The following is a 10883-nucleotide window of genomic DNA, read 5'->3' as shown; positions in this document are numbered from 1 at the left end:
AATTTGTAGTGAGATACCTATTAAGATCCGCTTTACAATGATACTGCAACGAAACTTTAACGCCTTTTACGTAATCGCATTTCACTTAAAGAGGGGGAAAGTTACATAAAATATATTCACGCACTTCTACTCATTGTTAAATCGTATTTTTAAAATTATACATTGTTAGTTTCTTTTTTAAAATTCGTTTAGTTGATACGTGGATAGTATTTATTCATTGACACCTAATGCTTGTTAATACTAGAGTGGTCTGATACTAGGTTCAGGTCCTCTGGTAGGGAAGGTACTACTGAATATTTAGATGGAATCTCAAATTCACAGGACCCTAAAATAGTTGTTTTAAAAGTTATTCACCCCATTGTGTTTATCGTATATTAAGAAAAATAATTTTTGTCAAATTTTATTAAAATATAATACAAACTTTTCTAATGGCTGCTTTGGTGTTTGAATATGAGGTCCAAGAAGATAATTGGCTCGAGTCTCTCGTGGCTTCTGTGATCCTGGTTGGAATTTTATAACTGATATTGTATAAAATATCGTGTTATATCGGCTTTACATTATATAAGCTTATATAGAAGCCTCGCGAGTCCACGCTTGTTTAGGACCTCGCATAGGACCAAGAGAATTTAGTTTAAAAAGAATAAATCCAAACTTCTTTATAACAACTACAGTAAACGGACGCCGAGTCAGTTAAGAAGCCGGGTTCGAATCCGAGCGAGCAACTCTCCAAAAAATTGTCGGATCCCGTCCTTCACTATCTGGTCCCTCCATTGTGAGCCTGGCCGAACCCGCAATGGGTATTGAAAAAGGCCATCTTAGTGCCCACAGGACGAAGAGTAAAACATTAAGTGATAAAGACAAATAAATATAGTGTGACGACATTTCTTCAACGTATTGTAAACACGTGATAAATTTCTTGCTAAAAATGGTAATCTTTCTATAGGACAATCGTCTGACATTAGATCCACGAGTAAAATTAAGATGAAAGTGATTGCGACTAATTCTACCCTTCGAAGTATTAACAATGACTCACCTGACCGAGTTATGTAAGTGGACATGTTCTGACCTTCCTTAATACCACAAAAACGTAAGCGACCATAAATACTCGCAACTTTTTAAATGTTTAACAAAGAAAAACAAACGTGTTGATCACGATATATTTTTATACATTGATCGCATTTATGCCAAAAATGTGTACTTAACTATTTAATATCAGCATCGAAAGATACAGGCACTACTGCTAATAAAACCAGTAATTTTGTGGTACAAATTAAATTTATTTGAATTGTGCTCATAAAGAATTAATCATCATCCTGTACATCTGATAATGTTAACGAACCGTATAAAATGGCAACTTCGCGAGGATCTCCATGGATCCCGCCTTGTGCTAACCTGCTTGTTTGTACGAGAATACGGCAACGAGACCCACGAGCTATCTGCCAAGGAGGGATGCCACCCGGGAGGACTTTCTACGGGTAACTAATTCTATTTAGATGTTACAAACGTGAAGAAAACACGAAAAACTTCCCGCTGGCGAGGCGTTCAATGGCTTTATCCACTTGGTTACTGACGAGTCTTGTGCCATTTTGGTGAGCACTAGTGGGCCTTTTGTCTCGAAGATATCTATAAATCTTATGCTGTTCCACTGGTTTCTTCTCCACGTACTTCCTGACGTTAGACCATTCTTTTAGATCATTTAATCATTTTTGAAACAATTATATTAAATTTTTATAAATCTTCCATTAATAATTTCTGATATTTTTCGAAAAAAAAAAATAAATTTTTGTCAGAATATATTCTTAATAATTTAATGTACACGAGAGTATTATTATTATTATTGGAAATAGCTACAGAAATGTTAATATATTCGCGAATATGTAAATTGCAACATTACACAAGATTCTGCTGTTTCATCATTAAACTAGAGGAAAACAAATTATATATATATACAGTGATACGGTAATCAACGATAAATCTTTGCCCACGACATGGTTTAAAATTTGGTATTAAGTTCAGATAATAATAATTTAATTTAAATTTTAATTAAATTGTCAGTGAAATGTTAGCAAGTTTTTTTATTTTATAGAGTTTTGCAATAAAAATTATAAAATGCAATTCTCATATCAAATATCGCGATATGCTTCTAGAGAAAATTGTTATAAACATTTACTTTTAACACGCACCCTTTTTCTTCTGCTCTTTCCACTCGGTGGGTACCAACAGAGCTTTTTTAACCATCCTAAGTCCTAAGCTATATAAGAGTCTTCTACAGTAATAAATTTGTATGCGCGAGCCCTTTATTTAAGAGGCAATTTTAACAGCAATACTCGGTATGCAAACTATAAGAATAACAGGAATTAAAGGATAAAGTGTTCCTTAAATTCCTCTTATTCTTATTTTATATATACTCGATGAATAAACGGGTTAAAGGGGTTTTGATCCGATGCCATTTTTGAAGAGCAAATCTTTAAATTGCGAAATATCATAAATACGATGTGCACTCATTTATCTGATAGATTGGGGGCGAGAAGCAATGCTGTAGTTGATAGGCATGATTTAATGTAACGTGGTTCGTGTTGCAATTGTTAATTTCATTACTTTCTCTCGATGATCAAAGTGTAACGAATTGAACGGTCGAGGCGGTTAGGCTGTCAACCTTCCGCTCCGAGAACCAGGGATCCAATTCGGACGAAAAATTCCAAGAATTTTCATGTTTATTTGGTTATATGTGAATGATCGTAGAAAGTCTCCCGGGAAGACTTTCTACGGGAAAACTGTCCCTATTTAGATGTTACAAACGTGAAGAAAACCCGGAAAACGCCACGTGTCAGACCGGGAACCCTCGACCAACTATCAGTGTTCATTGGTTTTATCCACTCGGCCACTGGAGGGTTTTAGGTGGTGGTTTGTCCCGGATATGTCGGCCCGTCTCACACACACCTCGAACTCACGACGGTTCTAATAAAAGGCCTCTTAGTGCCCACAAGGCAGAAAACAGGAAAAACAACAAACAATTATATAAACTTTCATTTCTTACTGTTAAAAAATGTTTAAAAACAAAAAAATATATAAAATTACGTTTTTCGCTTAAATATTAAAATTTAAAGTATCTTCTCTTAATTCTAAATTAGCCTTTAAAGATATTTCAAATACAAAATAAATTTATTAATTAATTTTATATTTAAAATATTCAAAGATGCTTAATCAATTCTCTTATTTATAATTTAAAAAATAAATATTTCCACGACTATTCTAAATTATATTAATAGTATTATTATTATTATAAGGCATCACAAACACGCCAAGTATCGATAGAAGAAAATATTTCCATGAAATTTATTCACCTTTTAAGTACATTAGTCACTGATATGAAAATGATGACAAACTAAATGTACTCCATCATTCAAATTTCGGCCTTGACATATCCCTTATGACCTTAATATTATATGTACCAAGCAGAGACTTCCTTTCTTTCCAATTATATAGTGTCTCCTCCCTTACCTGACAAAAATGCGTGGATCATTTATGTTGAACAAAAGAAAATATTTTATGAATTCGTTAACCTTCATCCTTTTTTTTATACAGCATCCAAGGAAAGAGATGCTATCCTTGAAAATACCTAATAGTCATCATTTTAAAGGGCGTTTCATACAGGTTTAGTGAGAATCTCTTCCAAAAAATCATGTTTATATAAATTACATTTANAATAAAAGGCCTCTTAGTGCCCACAAGGCAGAAAACAGGAAAAACAACAAACAATTATATAAACTTTCATTTCTTACTGTTAAAAAATGTTTAAAAACAAAAAAATATATAAAATTACGTTTTTCGCTTAAATATTAAAATTTAAAGTATCTTCTCTTAATTCTAAATTAGCCTTTAAAGATATTTCAAATACAAAATAAATTTATTAATTAATTTTATATTTAAAATATTCAAAGATGCTTAATCAATTCTCTTATTTATAATTTAAAAAATAAATATTTCCACGACTATTCTAAATTATATTAATAGTATTATTATTATTATAAGGCATCACAAACACGCCAAGTATCGATAGAAGAAAATATTTCCATGAAATTTATTCACCTTTTAAGTACATTAGTCACTGATATGAAAATGATGACAAACTAAATGTACTCCATCATTCAAATTTCGGCCTTGACATATCCCTTATGACCTTAATATTATATGTACCAAGCAGAGACTTCCTTTCTTTCCAATTATATAGTGTCTCCTCCCTTACCTGACAAAAATGCGTGGATCATTTATGTTGAACAAAAGAAAATATTTTATGAATTCGTTAACCTTCATCCTTTTTTTTATACAGCATCCAAGGAAAGAGATGCTATCCTTGAAAATACCTAATAGTCATCATTTTAAAGGGCGTTTCATACAGGTTTAGTGAGAATCTCTTCCAAAAAATCATGTTTATATAAATTACATTTATAAAGATTTTAATATTTTTATTATGAAAATCCTAAATTTTATTAAAGTCTTTGGTAAAATTAATTATTATTTAATAGTAGTTTAAATTATAACTGGAAACAGATTAAAATTATTTTAAAAAATTTATATTTTTAAATTTATTATCATAAAATTTAATCAATTATATTTATAAAAATGTAATTGTTTAATGATGTTTAGTGTATAAATAATCACACGATTTAATATTATTATTTTGTATAACAATGTTAAAAAATTATAAATATATGAAACTTGATATTATTTTATCAGAGATTTCAAGGTAAAATCCAGTCATTTGGGTGTGAACAATTAAAAAATAATTAAATCCACCCAATAAACAATTTTAAAAAACTATATACAAATTCATTGTTATTTTAACCTATGTAATTTAATAAAAATTTTTAAAAGTTTGAATAATTGGTAATATAAATTAACAGAATATTTTGAATTATCATTTAACAATATTTGTTAAAATATACTTTATATGCACAATACGGGAATAAAATTATTGTACTGAAAGCTTAATTTTTTAAAAATATTTTAATGATAAGAAAATTTAAATATAAGTTGGAGCCATAATGTAAATTTTATGAAAATGTTCATAGTAAAGAGTAATTCATTATAGTAGATTTAACCCACAATTTACAGGATTAATTGGTTCCACGAAAGACTTCTATAAATTGAATTCATAAATTGAAACTTACATTTATACGGGAAATATAAAACTTTATAACTTACTCCCTATTATCCATAAAAATGTTAGTATCACTATACACAACTTCAATTTACAAAAGAATTTCATATAAATTGAGGTTAAGCATACCACATTTAAGAATATATTTAAAAATTGTATATGAAACTAACCTCTATGTTTTTGTTTTCTGTTTAAGTTTTATATTTATGTTTTTACATTTTTTTCCAGTGGTTATATCAATACATCAATTCATGTGGTTATATCAATACATTTGTATTTTGAGAAGGAACATCGTGCTTCTACAATTCACTGCACTGTTCCGTAAATATTCCAAAATAAATTTATTTTGAAGGGCCAGTTTTACATTCATTCCTATTACAATTTAAGAAATTAAATTTTTAAATGATATATTAATATATGTTTATAAACAGTAGATTATTATTAATGAAATGTGATTGAACAGATGTGGAAAATCATTTATAAAAAAATTACATAAAGTAATAACATTATCAAAACCTATTTAAAATCAACTTTTTATTTACCTTGTCAGCATTGCTTCATCATAATGACTAGGAAATTGCAATTGTATCTTAGATATATTTCTTGGTTCATCAAGAATGTACCTAAGACATTTTAGTGACATTATAGAATTGAAAGACACTTTAAATGTAACTTTTAATTTTTAAACTTATGAACTCTAATTAATGCAAGTTATTTAAATAAATAAATCACAGTAGAATGTATGTCATGTCCTGTAATTTGACACTCCACTTCAGGGACACAGATGAAAGTTGTGTGTTATCACTGGATGTATGCAACAGAGAGAGTGATATATATTCTGTATGCTGTTAATCACTGTTTGTTGCATATGAAGTCAGCAAAAATCAAAATTGTGATTCCATACAGTATGTACATACATACAAATTTCAGTAATCCAACACCCACCAGTCCAATATATGTCAGATTACAGACAGACTACTGTATTTGATTTTCTATAATATATATAAATTATAACAATCTTAATTTTCAAAGACTTCAACTAGGAAATCATTTTCAAAAAGGGATTTATTTAATAAAAAATAGTTTTTAATTTTTCAAATAACCCATACATATATTATTGTTAGTAATGATAAATATTCCATCTAATGATAAGATAGAAGGAAGAAAGGAAAAGAAAAAAATATATAATTGTAACTTTTTATTATCTTCAAAAATTTCTATCATCATGGAGTTATTTAATACAGAAATAATGTACAATTTATATACAGATATGTCTGTGTAAGAATTGAATAAAAATTAACAATTTAAATAATTGTGTATACTATAAAAATTACATTATAGTGTTAGATAGTTATAATTAACAACAAACAATGATTTAAACCAAATGTATAGTAAAACTTTGTTATATTTTCATAATATGGAAAATACTTGTTTAATATATTTATAATCTTCATATTTTTTAATTGAAATTAGCTTATTCAAGTGAAGGCACCTCTGCTGTATTGATTATAAAGTTATGAAAATTATTAAATAATTTTGAGTTATTTTTTTTTTATTTACATATTATGTCTATTTGAATATAAAATAATCAAGTTCTGAGATATTTTCAAGTTCTTAATTTATATAAAAACAAACTTATAAATTTCTTTTCTACATCTATAATAATTTTATTAGGTGACAGATTTCATAAATTTATATCTTAAGTTTTAATTGAATTGTTTACAATGTTTTTGCAATAAAACATTTGTATAAAATGAGGTTATCATTTCTATTTTCCTCTAGTATATATTGTATTTAGCAAATAGATTTCATAACAAGAAATTATTTTTAATGTCATTTAGAAAAGTTTTATGTAAGTAAAAGAATTTGTTTTAAATTTTTAAATCCTTTCAATTAATAAATGAAAATTAAATTAACCATGTTCCTTAACATTAAAAATGACATCATATTGTTATATAAAAGTTCACCAAAAATCTTTAAGCTTTAGCAACTAAAAAATTTATGCAAAATAAAAATAAAATTTCATTTTTTTAAATAAAATATATAATTTTAATTATCATCTCATAAAAAATTTACAACTTTTATATAACAAATACAAATAATTTAATGGTTTACAAAACTTCTACATTTTTCTTTTAATTACACAATTTTATAAAACAAATAATTTGAAAATATTTTAACAGCAATAATTACTTTTTTTTTATATAATCAAATATTTACATTTTCAGTTTAGCTAACTGCTTCTCAATCTCATCATCCGTAGGCAGATTAACTTTGGAGCTCTCTCCCAATTTACTGTGGTGAGCGGACGGAGCTTCAGACATCTATTAAAATTAATAAGATGTACATAAATACAAAAGATTTTCACTAAAGAGAGAAATTCACTTTACACATTTCTTTATACTAAGTTAAAATTTAATTAAGTATTATAAATGTTTAAATTATAACAATCTTAAAAGTTTAACTGTAATAAAGAGCAAATATTTGCTATTAAGAATTAAAATATAAACTAATTTTTGATTAGAGAAATATATTAAAGTTTCATATTTAAAAAATTTTATTTATTTTCCAACCAATGAAAGTTATCACTTTTATATAGCAGTTTATAAAGCACATTTCTCAGAAATCAAGGTTTTACTAGTACATAACACGGCTTATTCATATCTCTACAAAAAAAAGAAGCTTTCTGGATACATAAAATATTTTTTAAAATAAATGAAAATTTTTCTTTTATATTTACTACATATAATTTTAATATAAATAAAAAAATATTAGTTTTATACACATGGAATCATTCTGTATAAAATTTAAAGGACAAGAACAAAGTTATTTAATAACAAAATAAAATCAAGGAATGAATAAGAATAAAATTTTGTATGATTTTATGCCTTTTACTTAGTATTTTCTTATTTTTTAATACTGGTTAAGAAATTTCATATGTAGTTATCATGACAAAGATTTTGTCCATTTTTCTCTTCTCAACCCCGAAAAATAGTTAACACTCCCTTTCTTTTCTTATGATGTTTGGTACATTGTTTGAATCATTATGATAAAATATTCTGATATTTATAAGTTTAAGTAAAGATGTTATCTGTGGTTTCTCATATGAATGCATGTAACAAAGGATAATTAAGTAAATAAAAAATCTTTTGACAATGTTAATATTAGTTAATAACCATTTTCAAAAAACAGGATCTAGATTATACATTATAAAAACTAAGAAAAAGAATTTAGGTTAAATAAAAATAGCTTTTACAAAGATTATATTAACTCAAAAATATTTTTAATCTTTTACAACGATTATCTTTTATGAATACATTGGAAACAGAAAATTCAAGGTTTCTAGAAGGAAGGTAAATTCTTGCAGCAAACTTTCTCAAAATTTTTATAGATATTTATACATCATATAATTATAAGCATTTATGTCAACTTTTATTAACTTATAAATCTATGAATTTGTTAAATATTATAATAAAATTTATTTTCTCACTTTGGAAATTTCAACTAAAGAGAAGTTGCTTTGACAATAGAAAAAAATTGTAAATGCATATCACTATAAAAGTAAGTTTTAAATAAACTTGGAAATAATGTTTTGGATATACTAAAAATTGATATATACAGGTATTCCTACACATGGTTGAAGAATTGGGGAAATCCCTATACAACATGGTTTGAGAATTGGAGACATCCTGTAGAAAATGTCACAATTTTTAAGTACGAACGTCATCATTCAATATTTGTTTATTCAAAAATGCTTGTTGTCTCATATTTGCCCCCAGATTTTATAATATTGAAATTTTCAATGTTATTTCATGTCTTTCAGGTTGGTTTTCATTAATGAGAACTAACTGTACAATTTTTCTTTTTCCTTCTCCTACAAACCAGGTGTGATAGTCATTGGTGATACTGCTCTAACTAAAGTCAAAAGAATATTGCTATGTTTTGTTTTTATAAATTAAATTAAAAGTTATTACACAAAAAGATTAAATTTTTAAAAAATATCTTAGGCAAACACAAGTAAATAAAAATATCAGGCTTTACAAAAAAAGCAGAAAAAAATCAAGATATTGCCGATACTTCAAGATTAAAGTCAAAAGCTCAAATGATATTTTGCCAAAAAGAAAATGTCCTTGTTTAACAGAGTTTAGCAGTGAAGAAAAAATTAATATTAATGTGCAATACTTTTGACTGTGATTGTTAGTTAAAACAATGAATAATTAAGAGAAAAATTCAAATTGAATTTTTCCTAATTTTTACTAATTTAAGAGAAAAATTCAAATTGAATTTTTCTCTTAAATTAGTAAAATTGTTGGTGTGACATCCACTCTGTTTTTAAATTATTTAACAAGATGATTGTTTCAATAAACATATTTATCTTATTACAGAAAATTGATTTTAGCCTTAAGTATAATTAAATTAATTAAAATNGTTTTACATTCATTCCTATTACAATTTAAGAAATTAAATTTTTAAAAAATATCTTAGGCAAACACAAGTAAATAAAAATATCAGGCTTTACAAAAAAAGCAGAAAAAAATCAAGATATTGCCGATACTTCAAGATTAAAGTCAAAAGCTCAAATGATATTTTGCCAAAAAGAAAATGTCCTTGTTTAACAGAGTTTAGCAGTGAAGAAAAAATTAATATTAATGTGCAATACTTTTGACTGTGATTGTTAGTTAAAACAATGAATAATTAAGAGAAAAATTCAAATTGAATTTTTCCTAATTTTTACTAATTTAAGAGAAAAATTCAAATTGAATTTTTCTCTTAAATTAGTAAAATTGTTGGTGCGACATCAACTCTGTTTTTAAATTATTTAACAAGATGATTGTTTCAATAAACATATTTATCTTATTACAGAAAATTGATTTTAGCCTTAAGTATAATTAAATTAATTAAAATATCTATAACCATAAGGCAGATAATAGGAAGGGCTTATCACACCAATGATAATGATAATCTGGCTGCATCATATGTTGTCACCACTTGTGCTCCAGATGTGTAAGGTAACACATCTCCTTTGTAACTGCTCCTTNAAGTTCTGAGATATTTTCAAGTTCTTAATTTATATAAAAACAAACTTATAAATTTCTTTTCTACATCTATAATAATTTTATTAGGTGACAGATTTCATAAATTTATATCTTAAGTTTTAATTGAATTGTTTACAATGTTTTTGCAATAAAACATTTGTATAAAATGAGGTTATCATTTCTATTTTCCTCTAGTATATATTGTATTTAGCAAATAGATTTCATAACAAGAAATTATTTTTAATGTCATTTAGAAAAGTTTTATGTAAGTAAAAGAATTTGTTTTAAATTTTTAAATCCTTTCAATTAATAAATGAAAATTTTTCTTTTATATTTACTACATATAATTTTAATATAAATAAAAAAATATTAGTTTTATACACATGGAATCATTCTGTATAAAATTTAAAGGACAAGAACAAAGTTATTTAATAACAAAATAAAATCAAGGAATGAATAAGAATAAAATTTTGTATGATTTTATGCCTTTTACTTAGTATTTTCTTATTTTTTAATACTGGTTAAGAAATTTCATATGTAGTTATCATGACAAAGATTTTGTCCATTTTTCTCTTCTCAACCCCGAAAAATAGTTAACACTCCCTTTCTTTTCTTATGATGTTTGGTACATTGTTTGAATCATTATGATAAAATATTCTGATATTTATAAGTTTAAGTAAAGATGT

At 26.0% G+C, this 10883-nt stretch overlaps 1 protein-coding gene across 1 annotated transcript in view; it reads right to left on the bottom strand.

The window, feature by feature from the left end:
- Positions 1–7267: 7267 nt before the first annotated feature.
- The window catches only part of LOC111633654 (charged multivesicular body protein 2b-like), a 39840-nt gene continuing 36224 nt past the window's right edge, over positions 7268–10883 (bottom strand). The window contains exon 8 of the mRNA XM_023378261.1: positions 7268–7485. Coding sequence (XP_023234029.1) covers positions 7378–7485 — 108 coding nt within the window. The 3' untranslated portion in view covers positions 7268–7377. The remainder of the gene's footprint in view (positions 7486–10883) is intronic.

This window comes from Centruroides sculpturatus, unplaced genomic scaffold (assembly GCF_000671375.1).
Source record: "Centruroides sculpturatus isolate CEXI.00-Female unplaced genomic scaffold, Cexi_2.0 scaffold729, whole genome shotgun sequence".
Taxonomy (NCBI): Eukaryota; Metazoa; Arthropoda; class Arachnida; order Scorpiones; family Buthidae; genus Centruroides; species Centruroides sculpturatus.
This window is presented reverse-complemented; position numbering and strand designations above follow the sequence as displayed.